Below are 20,060 nucleotides of genomic sequence, written 5' to 3' on the forward strand. Positions count from 1 at the left end.
CTGACGCTCCGGTGCTTTGTGGGGGGAGGTCTACATTGTGACCAAGGTTCTGTCTGCATGTTCAGGTGGACGCTCCGAGACTTCCTGCCCTTCTTATTGGCTCTTTTGTTGTCAATTTCCTCTTAAAGGAGTATCCAACATAAAATAAGCAACTAAATACATGGTCACTACACTTAACAATAAATACTGTGAAGCTCTTTGAGACGTCATCCTAACATGAAAGGCACTCTTATCAAATGGAAGGATTCATTATAAGGGGCTGATTCAGTATGAAAAGTATTCTTACGAGCAAAGAGATGCTTTCATCCTGGCATTTATCCAGAATGACATTAAATGATGAAACAGTCATACTTTGAATTGAGAAAAGTAGGTTAACAGCTCTGGACCTGCGCTTAAAAGGAGGAAATAATGGGAAATTGGTTCATCAATGAAATGCTAGGAGATTATAAGCCATTGTGATCTGCGGGGATTGCTGCTTGCTGCTGCAAACTGTGATAACAATTCTGTATGTTTATGTGTTTAGAGCGGAGGTTGATGAAGCTTACAAATTTAATTGAAGTTTTTATATTGAAGGAATTCAATCTACTTAAACTGCAGAGAAGACTTTTTTTTTCATTTTGGAAGTCGCTGGGATATGTGTTTTTTACTGCATTATTCAAACATTATTCAGACGGGTCAATCGGATAGTTCAATGAATGTTTAATGTTCTCAAAATCTTTCTTTTAAGAAGAGAAAAATACAAAAAAAAGGATTTTAATTTATAGCACCTTATCTTAGTGAAACAGCTCAAAGCGCTTCTAAGTAAAAGTGACTGTTTATGTAGACAAATACAACGACGATCTGCACATGAAAGATCCCCAAATTAACCTTAAGGAATGTTGGCCTGATTACTGCAAGAAACTCGCTTCACTTGTTCGATGGAATTAACAGCAATCTGCTCTTAACAGCTATCTGAACAAGGAGATGGTACCTCAGTTTTATATTTCATCCAAAATACAGCACCTTAAACCGAGATGTTAAACTGAGGTCCCGTCTGACTATTCAAATTGTATTAAAGATTCCATGGCACTACTTGAAAACAGAAGGGAGTTTCATGGCTGGTTGTGTCCAAACTAACTGCTGCCTACAAGATACACAGTCATTTAATAATTACTTAATAATAATAATCATTGCAATTGATATAGCACCTTATCATGTCATTGAGATGTCTCAAATCCCTTCACAGGATATACTGTATGTTTTGTGGGCGAACGTGGTAGCACACAGCAATGTCCCACAAACAGCCATGGAGTGAGTGACCAATTTTATTTAAGGAATTTGTTGGCCAGAACATGTTGTAAATTCCCTTCTCTTTTCGAATAGTGCCACAAGATCTTTAATGTCCACCTGAACAGGCAGATGGGACCTTGATTTAAGAATGGCACCTCTGATAATGCTACACCTCCCCAGCACTGCATTGATGTATCAGCTTAGACTATCTGAGTTCAAGTCGCAATGTGGGATTTGAACCCATAACCCTCTGACTCAGTGGCAAGAGGGCTACCACTGAGCCAATCTGACATACAGTACATCGAATGAAGCGCTTACAGGTATCCTCATGATATGAAAGGTGCTGTATTAAATGCAAGAATTATTATTACTATTATTATCGTTGCATAAAGAAATGGATCCTCTTTTGATTTTCCGGGTAGAATGGTATAAATGTGTTACACGTGCATGCAATCACTCCTGTTGTGACTGCAAATGTTGTTTGACATCTCTTGGTGTGCTCTTTTGTGTGCAGGTAGAATAGGGCTCCAGTCAGTTGTGGTTGCTCCCCTCTGTCATGCTCTTTCTCATGATGTCTTGCAGGTGTTTTAATTTGTTTTCATGCCCCTACGGTGAAGTAAGGACTGACACAAATGTTGTACATTAATCGAGGTTTATTAATTCAGATTAATAATGGTTATAAGTAATTGAAAGAATACATCCAATTATGCTTACGTATCCACGTATACTGTAGTTCACCACAATTTAAGTTGATCAAACCAAATGCTGTGGGAGAGATAGATGAGCAATGACCACTTTAATGTCCCATTTGAATCCAAATATAAGTCCTCAAAAGGTACCTAAGTATCATTGTACGGTTTCCAGTTCTATATCACCCCAAAGTATGTTTAGTGTTGTTTAAATCATAGTCTTAATCTTCTTTTGCATTTGCATTTAGAGAGGGCTTGACTGTTCAGTGAATAGAGTATATTGGTCAGGGTACACTGAGTCAGGGTTTTAAAGACCAAAGCAATATAACCATGTGGAGTATCTTTTTTTTCTCCCTTCCTCTCACTTTCCAATATAATGCAATAAAATACAGCTACTAATAATCCTTACCTTTGATGAAGCATCTTTCACATCAGGAAATGTCTTAAGACGCTTCACAGGATATATTGCAAAGTGGATTGACTGTTTTTTTGTAGGCAGCCAATTTGCACATAGCAATGCCCCACAAATATCCATGAATTCAATGACTAATTTTCTCTGGGGAATTATTGTTCAGAACACTGGGAAAAACTCCTTTCTCATTTTGAGTTGTGCCATGGGATCTTTAATGTCCACATGAATAGGAAGACGGGACCTCAGTTTCATACTGTGTATTTTGCAGGAGAACAAAACTTATTTTGAAGAATATGCATTGAGGTCTATGTGATCAGATGTTTAGGAATGGTAAAATCACAATTTGTGTTATAGTGAGACTGGTAGTGGGTTTCAGTGACTGCACATGTGAGCAACAAGGTTTGCGCGCAAGGAACATAATGTATCTGAAAATTGGGTCACTGTCTACTGCATTAAGTTGGAAGTGACATTGAAAGGGTTGAAAGTCTCGGGCTCCTTGTTAAATGAAATGTCCGTCTTTGAAATGTGAATAGCTTACAGGAGAAGCCACTGCCCAGATGTTGCGGGACAGAGAGACTTCAGTTCCAAAATCTGCAGTTGAGTTTAGGTTTATAAAGATACTTCTTAACTCCACTTACTCTCAAATACTTAAATTATAAAAGGTTCTTTACTTATCCCAGGTATCTGAATGGAGAAATATAAACATGGGTAAAATGGAAAGGCAGCAGAATGGAGTAGAGCTCTCTCAGAGAGCTGGGGCATGATGGGCCGAGTAGCCTTTCTATGCTGTAAATTTGTATGGCTCTATGTGTAAACATAATGAAATCAGGAATACTGCATTTAGTCAACTTACAAATCACATGTTGGAGGATTAGTCTCATAAAAAATAATAAACCGGTCAATTCAATCCACGACTGTTTGTGGGACACTGCTGTGCGCAATTGGCTGCCGCGTTTCTCCAACAAATATACAGTCAATTCATTTTACAGTGAAGCTCTTTGAGACGCCTTGAAGACATGAGAAGCACTACATCAAATGCAAGGATTATTATTATTATTATGTCCTGTAGCTCAGTGGTTAAAGCACTTGCCTCACAAGCAAGAGATCTGGATTTGATTCCTTCCCAGGCAAGGCGAAACATTGGGCGAGTTTCCTTACTCCACACGCCTCTGTTTACGTAGCAGTAAGTAGGAACCCGGTTGTTAGTCGATTGACAGGATAATTTCTGGGATAATAATTCCTTCAAAAAAATAGCAATAATAAATTGGTCACTCAATCCATGGCTGTTTGTAGGACGCTGCTGTGAGCAATTGGCTGCCACGTTTTTCCCACAAAATATACAATCAATTCACTTTACAGCGTATTGTGTGAAGCACTTTGAGACGTCTAGAAAATGGATTTACACAATGGTTAGACACATGGCTAACCACAGAAAATGCAAGCATTGGTACTTCATACATGCAAGGACCAAAATAATACATTAAAGTGTGACCTATTCACCGAGTTTACAATAAAGCTGATTAAAACTCAAATGGAAACATGCACTGACAACGTGCACTGACTCCTCGTGTGAATAAAAACTTGGTGATTCGTCAAGATTTATCAGGAAATCAATACAGCCTGAGTTATACAATTCCAATTGTGTATGCAGTTAACAACTAACAATGTAATAACAAGCCGGTTGTTAAATCCAAAATTGATGCTGGATTTTATTGGATTTACAGTGCAGTAAACTTGTGTTGGGCAAGCTACAATCATGGGTAATTGTCAATGCAAGCACATTTTGTCCAGAATAGCTATGGACTAATTATGACTTTCTTCATTCAATAAAAAGAAAGTTTTACCAAAGATTTACAAAAATGCGCAGCACGGAAATAGGTCACTCGACCCAACCAGTTTGTGCCGGTATTTATACTCCATAAGTGTCACCACCCACTCCTTACTCCCTCCAGTATACCCTTCTATTCCTCTCTCTGTCATGTGAAGGTCTACGGTGAAACTTGCATAACTACTATCATTCTAACTCAATTAAATGCCAAAGTCACATTCGGTTTGAGTCCTATTCAGTTTCCTATCAAAGCCATTTGGATTTCTTCACACTACTTGCCTCCTAACTGCACTCCCCTACCCTCCATTACTCCTGTGCTGACTAGAGTCCTTGAATCCCAGGAAGTGATGTTCTGACCCATCGATGCATTCGCACTTACCGGCCGGCTGCATCGAATCATGGGAAACGTAATCTTCATCTGTCAACACGTGCGCAGAAGGATCGCATTTCACACGATTCAATGTGATTCCAATGTTTGCGGTAAGTGTGCATGCTGTGATGGGTGAAGACGTATTGAATCGCGGGAAATGTAGTCTTAATCCATCACTGCACGTGCACTTACTGGCTGCAATGACAAATTACCACATGCGCACTTACCAGCTGCATTAAATTAACCATCCACAGATAGATTGTTGATTTAAATATTTTCTATGATTTCTACAGTTTGCCTGCAACTCGAACTTCGCATAAGTCATATTAATATGATTGTCCCGACTGATACAATTTATATGAGTTTTACTGTGCACTAGCTAATTCAACCACCGCTTCAGGTTGCACAGTCTCACTACCCTCTGCGTGAAGTAGTTCCTCCTAAATTCTTTTTTGGATCCTTCAACATTTTTATCTTATGAAAAATTGATTGTTTTTTACTGAGTTTATTTTGCCAATGTTCTGCTCCTTGATATGACAAATGCCTTTCATGTCGGGAGGATGTTTCTTCGCTCTTCACAGGAATTAATGTAAAGTGAGATGACCAACTGAGCCATGGGTGAACGTTCCCTTGTTTACACATGGACAACCATCCTTTCTTTTGTCTTCTATAGTGACAGTGATGTTGATGCAGACATAAACATGCTGTGAAGAGATGTCACACTTCTGAAGCTGTCTGAAAAAAACGCCACGTCCATAGATGTAAAAAGTTGCAACAAGTATCATTTTGGATGATATTAAACTGAGACCCTGTCTGCTTGCTCCAGTGCCCATTAAAGATCCCATGTTCTGGCCAACCATCCCCCAGATAAAATTGGTCACTCACTTCATTGGCTGTTTATGGGTAATTGATTTGCTGCCGTGTTCAGCTACGAATTGTAGTCACAACACGGCAAGTAACATCCTTTGAAGCACTTTGAGACATCCTCCCAATGTGAAAGGTACCAGATCAAATACAAGGATTATTATTATTTCCAGATGGTCTGTAACTTTCTTTGGTATTTCTAAATATAATATTTGCTGCTGTTCTTGCTATAATGTACATGGTAAATATGCAATCTGTTACAGAAGTTAAAGCTTCCCAGTGATGAATTACACTGTCAAATTCCACAACACCAGAGAGGTAAAACCTCTCAAAGCTGTCATTGTCACAATAACCTTTTCATTTCTTGGTACTGCTGAATCATGTCTATGGGGAGAAATATGTTAGCCTCGAAACATTGCACAACTGTTTGTTTTACCGGGAACCCTTTTTCCATAACCCGGAAAGGAAGTTTTTAAAAAATACGCATCGAAAGAGAAAATAGAGAACTCGTGGTCATTTCTGGCTCTCCTCTTCTCCCTTTGTAACTCTCCACTCCATGTATAACCCCCCTCTCCACGTGTATCCGGCCTCGTACCCATCATTTTTTCTGGGTTTACATGCGTCAGACCTGAGAAAAGTACTATACATAACATTATGTTAACGGACTGGAGTCCCGGAGCTTAGTGGTCAGTGTGCTTGCCTTGCATGGGAGAGGACTTGGGTTCACTTCCTGGCAGGGCGAATTATTGGACAAGTTTCTTTCCTCCACACATCTCTCTCTGTTCTCCGAGCAGGAAGAAGGAACCTGATTGTTAGTCGAGTGGTGGATCGCTTTTCCGGGGGTAATAATCCCTTCAGAAAAATAAAAATAATAATAATTTGGTCACGCAATCCATGACTATTTGTGGGACATTGCTAGGCTCAATTGATTGCCGTGTTTCATACAAAAATACAATCAATTCACTTTACAGTATATTCTGTGAAGTACTTTGAGATGTCTCAATGACGTGGCAAGGCGCTATATCAAATGCAAGATTATTAATATTATCCCTCCTGTCCTCCAATTAAAACCCTCCTCTCCTCCCTTTTTAACCCTCGTCTCCACCACTTTTAACCGTCGTCTCCTCCATGTTTAACTCTCTTCCACATATAACCTTCTTTTCCTCCCTTTCTAAATCTCCTTTCTTCCATGTGGTTAGAGCACTCGCCTTGCAAGTGAGATGCCCTGGGTTTGATTCCCAGGCAGAGTGAAACGTTGGGCAAGTTGCTTACTCCACACGCCTCTGTTTACCTAATAGTAAGTAGGAACCCAGTTGTCAGTCGATTGACAAATTGCTCTTCAGGGGTAATAATCCCTTCAATTGCAGAATTTTAGAAATATTTCGAAATTGAGCCCAAGTTGATTTTTTGCCCCTAAAAACCCTGCACAATCTTAAATTTAAGGACAGTGGTGTTTAGCCTAAGACTGTGAGGAATGTTGGCCTCTGGAGCTGGAATCCTGCATCCTCTGGAAAGTTGAAGGTCTGAGTTAGGAGTGGATGAATATAAAGCGAAGACATTGAGATACATGCGTTAAAGATGCTGTCATTCTTATTTTGGGGGAGTGATCTATAATAGAACGGCTTGGAAGTACTGCTTCAAAAGCCTCACTTTAAACCCGCTGCTTTGAATCGTGGAAGTGTTAGGCTGCCTCAGTTGGTAGAACTCTCGCCTTGGAGTCAGAAACTTGTGAGTTCAAGCTGCAGGTCAGATCTTTGAGCTTGTAATCCGGGCTGAAACTCAAGGGCAATGCTGGAGGAACTGCTAACTTTTCAGAGGCAACAACTTCCGCAGGAGATATTAAACCGAGGTCCACATCGGCTTGTCATTACTGATAGACTTTAACGATCCTGTGGTACTATTCAAACCGAGATGGGAGTTTCTCCTGGTGTCAAGGACCACAATTACTGAGATACAATTGGCTGTTCAGTTCTTGACTGCTTGTGGGACATTGCTATGCACAAATTGGCTGCCATGTTCACCTACAAATACATACTTTCCAGTTAAATCCTATGAAACGATTCCATTCCGTTGGACCATTCCAACAATGTAATAGGGCATCAATTGCAAGGAATATTGTTATATTTTCACTGCAACCAATTCTGAGTTCCTTTGTAATTTTGTTTTCCAATTATCACATGCTCTGTGGAACGCATTACATTCCTTCCTCCTGGACTATTGAACTGTCATGCTTGAATGATGTAGGTTGTGGAGTTAGACTGATATCCCGGAGATTTGTTTTGTCTTTTTAAACTTTTACCTGTGGTGAGTGTAATTCATCAGGATGTTGAATAATTTAGGGCGATTGCAAGACAGGACAAATTATAATGTTTTGTGGAAACCTTTTATTTAAGTTTATAATTTTTTTCATGTTTCATTGTTCATTTGATGCATTAATTAATGTCCGTTTGAAAACAACACGTTTTTCGCCTTGTGAATGCATTCGAATGAGCAGATGGGATTAGGGATGGGTAGTCAGTGTGCAACAGGTCACGTCAGCACATCATTGCTGTGTACAAATCACTGACGAGCAGTGCTTTCCTACAGTGACTGTTTACAGCTGCTTCACATCTTTGGTGTGACAGTAAAAGGATTAAAAAAAAATCTGAAATGCATTAATCCTCCTGGTGTTTGTGTGTTTAAATTCGGCAGGTTGATGGGGAGTGGGAATAAACTGTGGATAGAAATGCCAGTGTTTCTTGACAGAATTTTACTGCGCGTGCAATCTGTTGTTGTCAACACACAGCATAAATCAGACTGCACAACATGTTAGAGGGTGGGTGGGGGAGACAGTTGAGCGAGAATTTGTACTCTGTGTTGCATTGGATATATAATTGAAAAGAAAAAAATTGCAAGGCTATGGGGAAAGAGTAGGGGGTGGGGCGGGGGCTAGTTTGATAGCTCTTTCAAAGAGCCAGCAAAGGCAAGATGGGCCGAATGGCCTCCTACTGTTCTGCAGGATTCCATGATTCTATTTAGCTTTTGTTGCTGATAAAACCCTGCGATTTCAAACCGGATTCTGAAATTGAAGAATCCGGAGGTTAGTCACAAGGAATCGCGGGATGTGCCTCCAACACAATTTTCTTTCAGACCAGCATTCCCGCTGGTCAGAGTGATGTGTGTTATGTACTTCCAGTTGCAAAGAGTAAGAATTTAAATAAGAATTTAAGGAGGAGTCTTCAGTTGGATTCCTCAACTAAGGATTCCCACTTGAAATAATGCCACTTCCTAAATATTTATTTCACTTCTGCAGCTCCAGCTTCTGTTGCCTGTCATTACAGACTAGAGTACAATATCAGCCTGATTCAGTTGGTAGCACTCGGTTCAAGTTCCACGTTGGGACTCTGAGCTCCTCTCGTACCGGCTTCAGTGCAGTGCTGGGGGAGTGTTGCCTTGTGAGAGGTGTTGTCCTTTGGATGAGACCCTAAACCGAAGTTCCATCTGCTTACACTGGTGGACGTTAAAGATTCCCCTTACACGATTTAAAGAGAGAAGGCAATTTCTTATAGTGTCATAGAATTATACAGCCCAGAAGGAGGCCATCGGCCCATCATGTCTGTGCCGTGTCCTGGACAACAATCCTCAAGATAAACTTAGTCATTCATGGCTGTTTGTGGGACATTGCTGTGCAAAAATTGGCTGCCGTATTTGCTAAAAATATGCACTCACTACACTTTCAGTTAAAAAGCTTTAAAACGCTTTGAGTCGTTTCCATGGCATGACAAAGCACTATATCATATTCAAGAATTATTATAGTATAGCCCTCCATGGTCTTGCTGCCCCTTACCTCTTTAAGCTCCTAATCCCATATCAGCCTGTCCGCTTCCTCTGCTCGGCAGACACTGGCCTGCTTCAGGACCCATGCAGTTCGCGCCTCACCATTGGCGTTCAGGCATTCAGCATCTTTGACCCCACACTCTGGAACTCTGTCCTGCAATCCCACCGCCTCACCCCTCTCTTGCCTCCTTCCAGTCCCATCTGAAGACCTTCCTCTTCGATCGTGCCTTTGGCCACCGTCCCACCATCACCCCCCTGCTCTCCAGCCCTCCTGACCGCAACTCTCAGCTCGGTCCAAACACCCCTGATTGTCCAGCACCCTGGGGTGTCTTTCCGACATGAATGGTGCTATACAAGTGTAATTTGTTGTTATACAGCTAAATAATGACTCTCCACTTACAGTTGAATTTCTTGAGAGTCTCTCCCCAGTCTGATGGCAATACTGACCTGATGCACATGCTTCACGAGTGACATCTTATCAACCGCAGACCATGCAGTGGAGGTGAAATTAACTGAGTCATATGTGATTCATAAACAGAAAATAATGATAATAATCCTTGCATTTGATATAGCGCTTTATCACGTCGTTAAGACATCTCAAAGTATCTGAAGGATGGCACATTCCAACAACACAGCACACACACTGCACTGGAGCCTCATCATAGATGGTGTGCTCAACCTATCAACCTGGGACTTGAACCCACAATCTTCTGGCCCTAAGGCGAGAGCTCCACCAAGTGAGCCAGACTAGGTATGGAACTGATGTGTTGTACAGTAGGCAGCACACACAATCTAAATTCCAGTCATTCGCTCTACCTGCAGCCTTATCTGCCGATTATGTATCCTTGGTTCCCAACAACAACAACAAGAAGATTGCATTTATAGAGCGCCTTTCACGTCGGGAGGACGTCCCAAGGCGCTGGACAGTTGGGTCGGGACCCGAGCAGGGGGGAGAATCCCAAACCAAGAGAATGGAGGGAAACAGTTGAATAAATGCAGAATAATAAATGGCTGGTAGAGATTTACAAGGCAGTAATTCAGTTGAGGGATTCCGATGACATAATAAACCACAGTTGTGGTGCTTGAATAGTTTAGGAACATCTTCAGCACCCTGAGATTGAATTGCTGCCTTCAATTATCTGTCAGTACTGTACAATGTGTCAGAGAGGTGCTTTCTGCGTATGCTGAGCTGGAGTGAAATGCTGGGTCTCACCATTTCCTGTGCTGATGACAAGCTGTTAGTGATTGATGTTGAGAGTCAAGTGACTTGGGTACATTTGTGGAGTGATGAACACAAGGGTTATTACTGGGAGCTCACAGCAAATACAAAACATTGCATTGAAATTGCAACACCTGATGTGTTCACTTCAATGATATAACGAGGCCTTCAACCTCTCTGCCCCCATCCTTTGGAACTCCATCCAACATTCCCTTCGCCTCACTCCCTCCTTTGCCTCCTTCAAGACACATTTTCAAACCCTCGTCCTCGACCGATCCTTCGGCCATCCTCCTGCCTTCCACCCTCCTTGATCCCAACACCCCGCCCTGCTCGGGTCCAAATCCCTGACTGTCCAGCGCCTTGGGACACCCTTCCAACGTGAAAGGCTCTATATACAATGTAATATTGTACTGTGAGACAATTATATTTATATTGCACCATTCACAATGTGAGGATGCCCCAAAGCACTTAACAATGCTGAATGAGCACTCGAGCTGAATGGGGAGGGTAAAGCATTGTCAAAGAGGTGCATTTTCAAGATTGGTTGGGATGAAAAAGGTTTTTCAACCCATTTGATTTCATCCTTCTGGATATAACGTGGAGTCCTGTAGCACAATGGATATCGCACCTCATCTTGGGCAAGTTTTCTTACTCCACATGCCTCTGTTTAACTAATAGTGTTGGTTTTAATTGTTTGATGGATCATTTTCCGGGTGTAATAACCCTTCAAAAAATATATAGTTACTCAATCCACGACTGTTTGTGGGACACTGCTACTGGCTGCCACATTTTGTCCATAAAATATAGAGTTAATCCACTTTACAATATATTCTGGGAAGCTTTGAGACATGTCAAAAAGGTTATAAAACGCTATATCAAATGCATGGGTTGTTATTATAAAATTCACAACAGTAAAGCACTGAATATGACATTTATTCTGCGAGTCAAACAACATGATTGGACCTTGGGCCTCTCGTCATTGGTTGTAAGTTTGTTCATATTTTATCAGCCAAGTGTCTGACCCTCTGAAAACCCATCATCATCAAAGAAAAAACACTGAGTTCCAGAAACAAAATTAAATTTCCAATTTCTGGAATGGAGTGGGCAATGTCCCTGGATGGATGGACCCAATTTACCTAATTCGCAAAAAATATTAAATTGTCAAGAGCCCAAGACCTGTGGACCCTAGAGTGTGTGTTGAAGTGCTGCTGGTGTTTAACCAGCACAAAAACTGCTTAACGTCATTGTGAACATGGTCTTGCTCGCTTTCTGCTGCTTGTCCAGCTTGGACCACTCTACTTGTTAGGGCTTTGACGTGCAAGGTTATGGCCCTTTTCAATTACATACCAACAACAACAACTTGCATTTATATAGCGCCCTTCACGCTAGACAACAACAGCAGCAAAATTACATTTGTATAGCGTCTTTCACGTTGGGAGGATGTCCCAAGGCGCTGAACAGACAGAGTTACGGACCCGAGCTGAGGGTCGGGGCGGGGCAGTGGGGAGGGCAGGGGGGAAGCAATGAGATCGAAAGCACGGTTAAAGAGGAGGGTCTTGAGATGGATCCTGAAAGTGGCGAGGGAAGGGACGAGATGAAGGGATTGAGGGAAGTGTGGTATCAAAAACAATTTACATTTATTACAATTTATTACAATTACAATATTTAAAAAAACGTCTGAACCTGAACCTCATCTACCTCTACCTCTGGAGAATGGTTTCTCCTGCTCAGCTGTTCAGCAATGTCACCATGTTTATATTTGCAAATTGCACAAGTTTTGTGTCTCAGCCTAGCCATCGGAACAGCTTTGCAACCTACATTTCATTTTTACTTTTAGGTTTAATTCCGGGAGAGAAGTACAAAATCTGCACCCTTCGTAGCTTAGATTTCGGGTTAGGGCCTGTGAGTATCACTTCACAAGCTACGTTTGAAATTCCCCCTAAATCTCACAACACTGGAACCTGCAATTTGCTTTGTTTCGAATTTTATTTTATTTGGGATGTGCACAACTGGGGAGATGGTTTGGATGTTTCTACGTGACACTCTCTCTTCTCTCTGGATATTGTTGTCTTATTGAAAGTCCTATCAGTAGGATGTAATGTTTGACACTATTAGCTGGTCCAACTCCAATTCGCTTCTCTCAGCTTCTCAGTTCCCTCAACCTTAAAACAGTTTAAACATTACATAAATATAATGAAATCTTAGCAGCTCTGGCATTTTTGATGATGCACTATATCAAATGCAAGGATTATTATTATTGCTCTAGTACCTTTCTAAACTTTTTATGGGTAATATTCACAGCAATCACAGAGACAATATTAAAAATATTGGAATATTGACTGAAGTGATTCAGGGATTCAGTTGCGTTGGGAATTAGTTCCATAATAATAATCCTTGCATTTAATGTAGCACCTTATCATGTTGTTGAGATGTCTCAAACTGCTTCACTGTATATATTGTAAAGTGAGTTGACTATAATTTGTGGGCAAAACGCGGCAACCAATTGCGCACAACAGTGTCCTACAAAGAGTCATAGATTGAGTGATAAAATTATTATTATTTATTGATTTTGAAGGGATTATTACTCCAGGAAAGCAATGCGTTAATCAACTAACAGCCAGGTTCCTACTTACTGCTTGGTAAACAGAGCCGTGTGTAGTAAGGAAGCTTGTGTTTGAGTGCTCGAACTAATATGCTACAGGAAACCACTATATCCACTCCACTAAAGCAGGCAATTTGGAACCCTTTGAATGAAAATGTATTTAATGAGTCATATCTATTTAAGTATTGTGCAGTTTATATTTTAAGGAGAGTTTTGTAGCCACAGATTGTCTGCAGATGTACCAATCATACATATATCTGACCTGAGGTACCGTATTGTCATATTTCTTAGTTTTGACTTTGTTATATTAGTCAGTTAGCTATTAATAATCCATGCATTTGATACAGTGCCTCATTATGTAGTTAAGATGTCTCAAAACATATAATAATAATATTATTATAAAACACTTCATAAGATTTTATTGTAACGTGAGGTGACTGTATTTGTAGGCAAACTTGGCACCTAATTTATGCACAACAATGTCCCACAATCAGCCATGAAGAGAATGACTGATTTATATTTGGTGGATTGTCCGCCAGGAGAAAATATATTCCTTTTTGGAAAGTGCCATGGAATCTTTACTGAGTACCTGAATAGGTAGATGGAATTGCCTTGGTTTAATGCCGTATCCTAAAGATGGTATCTCCGACAATGTAGCAGTTCCCCAGCGCTCCATAGCTTGGACTGTTAGCTCAAAGCCCGAGTGTGGGGCTTGAACCCACAACCTTTGACTTAGATGCAAAAGTTGCTACCAACTGGGTATGACAAGGCAAGGCAAGTTAAGGTTGTTAAATAGCTAAAGTGGTGCTTGAATTTCTGCAGCTCCCTGAGACTTACAGTTGTCCCTGTCTCTTCTGTGATTATAGTGATCAATTCATTTCCACTCCATAGCGGCTAAACAACCTGTCAAAACACAGGGCAACCTGCTCATCTGTGGAAAGTCTCTTTAATATAGCTTGGCATGTTGTACCTTCTGGATGAGCAGCTTGGTAATGTTTTTCAGTAATATAATTATAATAGGAGCGCTTGTTATCTTTTATATGAGATCGCAAGAACATGACTCCCTCACTATGCCATCAGCACTCAGTGATACATTCTAAATTCATCTTTTGGTTTACAAATCTGGAGCTGAAATGAAACCAAATTTATCAGAGTGGTTTAATCGTGGACCTAGAATGGATATTTTGTTTAAAACAAATAGAGTGAGAGAGTAGAAGGCAGGGAATGAGAGAGAGAAAAACAGAGTGAGACGAAGTGAGGTTGACAGACACAGGGAGACAGAGTGAAGGGGAGACACTGCACCCCCCCCCCCACCCAGCTCCCCTCCTCTCCCTCTCTTTCTCCTTCCTTTCATCACATCCAGGATCCAGGCTTGACTATGCTACGTCCATGCTCAATGGACATCCCAACTCTTCCCTCCACAAGCTGCAGATTATTGAGAACTCTGCAGCTTGTATCCTCTCCTTCACCAAGCTAGTGAGCCGATTCCACCCATCATTGACGTGCTTCACTGGCGAGCCATACCTCAAAGAAAATCGAGTTTAAGATCATCATCCTCACTTTCAAAGCCCACCACGGTCTTGCTCCTCCCTACCTCTGCGACCGACTAATGTTATCAACCTTCTCTCTCCCTCCACTTGGTGGACACTGTCCAGCTCCATTCCCCTGTCCTGCTTGCTCCACCATTGGCAGTCGGGTTTTCAGCTTTTCTGCTCCCACCCTTTGGAATTCCATCCTGGAATCCCATTGCCTTGACCCCTTCAAGGTTCTTCACGCAGGGTAACATCTTGGAGTGCTTAAAAGTGGTGCCGTTTGGTGCCGAGCCAAGGAGAAAAGGAGATAACTAGGTACAGTCAAAGAGGAAGGACTTGAAGTGCTATCTGAATGGGTAAAGAGGGGACAAGGTAGACGGATTGAGGCAGAGAGTTCCAAAAGGTTGGGGCATGGTGGCTGAAAGTACAGCTGCCGAATATGGAGTGGACGAGTTGAGGGATGTGCAGAAGGTTGGAGCTGATTAAGCAAAAGGGCTGGTAGACTTTTGGGATGTGAGCAGGATTTAAAAAGTATTTGAGAGGCCTGGATCTGTATTTCGGGAAGTTCTGGGAAGTCACAATTATTGACATTGTCTATTTGAATCTCTTCACAAGATTACAAGATTGTTTTAAATGAAGAAGCCCTTTGCCCTCCGTGATCTCATCCCTCCAGAAATACCCACTCTATCAACTTCCCATCACAAGCTTTTTTCGCAAATGAATGTTGTTAACCTGTTCCAATAGTTAATAACCCTCCGAGTAAAGAAAAAAAAACATTCCCACTGTCTGTATTGAATTGCGGTTTGCAACACTAAACCTATTTGTCCTCTTGTTCTACTGTCTTGGTACATCCCGAAGTGTTGTTCTGCTTTTACTTTTTTCAAAGTGCTGGGGCTGCACTGTATTGTCAGAGGTGCCGTCTTTTGGATGAAACATTAAACAAAGGCCCCATCTGCCTGTCCAGGTGAATGTTAAAGATCCTGTGGCACTACTTGTAGAGCGAAAGGAATTTCTCCTAGTCTCTTGGCAAACAATCCCCCAAATAAATTTGGTCACTCAAGCTGTGGATGTGCGTGAGGTATTGCCGTTCGCAACTGACTGCCTCATTCACCCACAAAATACAAAAAGTAGTGCCACTTTACAGTATATCCTGTGCTTTGAGTTGTCTCGATGATATGATTAGGTGCTATGTCAAATGCAAGAATTATTATTAATCAAATATTATACACCTGTATAAGGTCCCCTCTGAGACATCTTCTCTTCTTTTACAGTGCTGCCCAGCCATACTTGTGGCAATCCAGGCATAATACCAAAAGGAGTTCTACATGGGACAAGGTTCACTATTGGAGATAAAATCCGTTACAGCTGTTTCACAGGCTACATCCTGGAAGGACATGCCATATTGACGTGCATTCTTAGTCCAGGAAATGGAGCTTCATGGGACTTTCCACCTCCTTTCTGCAGAGGTAAATGTCACCGCAGTAACACACCTTTCATACACAAATCACATTGTTATTGTTCTGAGATATAGACATGTACAATTTATTGCTGTGAGTTCACGTCACAGGCAAGAGTGATTCAGAGTATTTGTGGTCGTGTTCATAGATTTTTAAACATATCCACTGTGTTTCCTGTGCTTAAGTCGGCCAGAGTGCAATGATGCCAATATCACAGTTAAATACGTTACTAATCCCTATGAACCAATTCAAGGCAGAAGCGAGAAACAGTTCCATGTCACAATGTCATCCTCTTAACTAGTAGAACAAACCTTTATTATACTTGGTAACAAAATGTATTCTCTTTTGGGTCTTCAGCCAAATTTAAGTTTTTATTAAACTTTTTTTCAGAAATTGAAGAAATTAGAAATTAAGAAGGAAACGTAATGGCTGAAATATGTTGTGTCTAATTGGTTCTGTTTTGAAATGTTTGGCAGCTCAAATGACACAGTTAAGATTTCCTTTCAGACCCTTAGCTCTCATTAATGTATATGTTCATTACAACAACAACAACAAGATTCCATTTATAAAGCGCCTTTCACGTCAGGAGGACGTCCCAAGGCGCTGCACAGTTGGGTCATGACCCGAGCAGGGGGGAAATGGTCAGGGTGAGGGGAGGGAAGGGAGAGAGCGAGGAGGGGGAAATGGTCAGGGTGAGGGGAGGGAAGGGAGGGAGCGAGGAGGGGGAAGAGAGTCGAGAGGGGAGCTGAAGGCTCGGTCAAAGAGAAAGGTTTTGAGACCGGCCTTGAAGGAGGAGAGGGAGGAAGCAAGGCGAAGGCACTGGGGGATAGCGTTCCAGAGCCTCGGGGCTGAGAGGCTGAAGGCCTGACCACCGATGGTTGGGCGATTGGGACGGGGGACGTGGAGCAGACCGGAGCCGGAGGAACGGAGGGTACGGGCAGGTAGGTAGGGGGATAGTAGGTTGGAGAGGTAGGAGGGAGCGAGGCCGTGGATGGCCTTATAGGTGACGTTGAGTATCTTGAAATCAATCCTCTGGGGGATGGGGAGCCAGTGGAGGCGAGCGAGGGTGGGAGTGATGTGGTCCCGAAGCCTGGTGCGGGACAGTACACGAGCTGCAGAGTTCTGAATGACCTGCAGCTTGTGGAGGGAGGTGGCGGGAAGGCCGGCGAGGAGAGAGTTCCCATAGTCCAGCCTTGAGGTGACAAAGGCGTGGACCAGGGTTTCAGCAGCGTGAGGGGTGAGGTAATGCCGTAGTCTGGCGATGTTCCGGAGGTGATGGAAGGCGGTGCCAGTTGTGGTGCGGATGTGAGGGAGAAAGGACAGCTCAGGGTCGAACAAAACGCCGAGGTTCCTGACTGGCTTTGAGAGGTGGAGAGTGCAGCTATTAGCTATTAGCTATTTAGCTAAATTAGCTGTTTAGCATAACATTTCAAAAAACTTTGGCCCTAAAAACTACCAGATCAGCAACATTGGTGACCCAAGTTATTGCAGATATTGTTAAGTTTACCTTTGTGCTGCTCTCCTGCTGCTCAGTGAATATTCTGTTTTACGTCTTGTTGATTCTGTGATATTTGTATTCTCTTTGGTTCATTCATCTATCTCTCTGCTATTTAGCTGTCTCTCTCACATCTTTTCCTGACTCTCCAGTTCCCCAATGTTTCTCCATCTACGTTGGCTTCCTGGAATTCCTTCATATTTCTTGTTTCTTAAATACTTCACTGGCTTCTACGTTTTCTCTTGCTTTCTGTTGTCTAAACAATTTCTGTTTCCCTGCTATCCAGACTTCCTTTGAAAGGTTCTATATAAATGTATATTTATATTCTATGTTGTTGCTTTCTACACTTTCTCTGAGTCTTTGGCATCTCTCTATAGTTTACTTTCTGCTTTCTCTGGTATTTTACCTCCTCTGTACTTTTTCCAATGCTTAATAATCCTTGCATGAGTTTATCATTTCTTTACACTTCCTCCAGCACTTTGGTGTGTATACACTTCCTACGATCCTTTGCATCTCTGTACTCTCTCTAATGCTTTGTTCCCTTTGTGCACATTCTCTGGCGCTTTGGTGTGCTCATATATATGATTTGATCCTCTGCTGTCCATTATATCTTCTGTTTATTTAGGGATGGACAATTTTAGTGGCAATTGGAGTGCTGCTTTGATGCTAGATAAGATTGTTTTTGACAGCTAAAAGAGACACCACCTATTTGTTTGGTCCCTTCATTCAACTACTTGAAATAAATAGCTCTCAGTTTAAAATGGAAACTGACCAGGCATTTTTCAGCCTCAAGAAAGAGGATTCTTATGAATATACAGTATTGCACAAGTGTGTTTGAGCATATAATATAATATATATCATAATACAGCGTATAATCTGCTATAATCTGATAAAAAAATAATTTGGTCACTCAATCTACGACTGCTGTGCACAATTGGCTGCCGTGTTTCACCCACAAATTATATTGTCAATTCACTTTACAGAGCATGTTGTGAAGCGCTTTGAGACGTCTTGACGACGTGATAAGGTGCTATATCAAATGCAAGGATTATTATTATATATGTAAATTAATAACTACTTGTATATGGATAATAAAATAATTCACAAGTGGTTAACACATAAGTGTTTGTAGATTGGTACATCAGTACTTCATGCAATAATACCTTCCCCAGGAGAACAATAGAATAAAACCCCTCAAAACTCTCAGACCTTGGCAAGGATCAAACATGTTACATGGTAACATCTTGAATCTAGCTTTAAAGACTATTATTTAAAGACTTTAAAGACTATTGTATTTCCGAACTCAGAAAAAGTGGTGAGTTCTATATTCTCACCATTGTCTGTATCAAGATTTTTCATCTGAACCTCTCCATTAGATCTATTGATGGTTATCTTATATTTATGCCCCCTCGTTTTGGACACACCCACAAAGTATTATCCCACTTAGCCTACCCACACTGTTGAGGGTAAAGGGAGATCTTAATTAATACAATAATAAAATTATGTAACAATACAATATAATAGTACTAATTAAGCAAACATTTGTTAGATTACCTATTACTGGAGGGACCTGAAACAAATGGTTCAACAAAGTCAAATGACACTTGTTTTTGAGCTTGATCTTTATATTGTAGTGAAAGATTCTGTAGAACCATTAATAAGGCTCGATTATGGAAACTCCCTCTTCATCGGCCTTCCCAACTCTTCCCTTCACAAACTGCAGATCATCTAAAACTCTGCAGCTCATGTACTCTCGCGCACCAGGCTCCGTGACCCCATCACTCCCATCCTCGCCCGACTCCACTGGCTCCCCATCCCTCAGAGGATTGAGTTCAAGATCCTCGTCCTCACTTTCAAGGCCATCCATGGCCTTGACCCCTCCTACCTCTCTGACCTGCTGACTCCCTACCAACCTGACCACTCCCTCTGTTCAGCGAGCTCTGGTCTGCTCCATATCCCCGCCCGACCTGTCCTACCATCAGATGCCGGGCTTTCAGCCTCTCTGCCACACACTCTGGAACTCCATCCCACGTTCCCTTCGCCTCGCTTCCTCCCTTGCCTCCTTCAAGGCTGGTCTCAAGACCCTTCTCTTCGATCATGCCTTTGGTTGCCCTCCCACCTCTCTGCCTTCCCTCACCCCTACAACACCCTTCCCTAATGCTCAGGCCCCGACACCTGACTGTTCAGCGCTTTGGGATGTCCTCCCGACGCGAAAGACGCTCTATAAATGTAATTTTGTTGTTGTACAGCACAGAAGAAGGCCATTCACCCATCGTTTCTGGACTTGTTCTCTGAAAGATCAACAATTCAGTCCCATTTACTTGCCTTTTTCTCCAAGCCCCTGTAAATTACTCTTCTTACTATCTACTTCCCTCTTGAAAGACTTATGTGGAGTATAAACACTGGCACAAATTGGTTGGGTCAAGTGGCCTCTTTCTGTGCTGTACTTTCTTTGTAAATCTTTATTTGCTGGACCTCCCAGTTTGGTCTCAACAGCAAAATCAGAT

The 20,060-nt window shown here is 41.8% G+C and overlaps 1 protein-coding gene across 1 annotated transcript in view; it reads left to right on the forward strand.

Annotated features, from left to right (window-relative positions):
* LOC103179026 (CUB and sushi domain-containing protein 1) overlaps positions 1-20,060 on the forward strand; it is a 1,038,598-nt gene that overhangs the window by 418,216 nt on the left and 600,322 nt on the right. The window contains exon 4 of the mRNA XM_042332909.1: positions 15,873-16,067. Within this exon, the coding sequence (XP_042188843.1) occupies positions 15,873-16,067 (195 nt within the window). The remainder of the gene's footprint in view (positions 1-15,872; positions 16,068-20,060) is intronic.

Source organism: Callorhinchus milii, unplaced genomic scaffold, assembly GCF_018977255.1.
Source record: "Callorhinchus milii isolate IMCB2004 unplaced genomic scaffold, IMCB_Cmil_1.0 Scaffold3, whole genome shotgun sequence".
NCBI classification, from domain to species: domain Eukaryota; kingdom Metazoa; phylum Chordata; class Chondrichthyes; order Chimaeriformes; family Callorhinchidae; genus Callorhinchus; species Callorhinchus milii.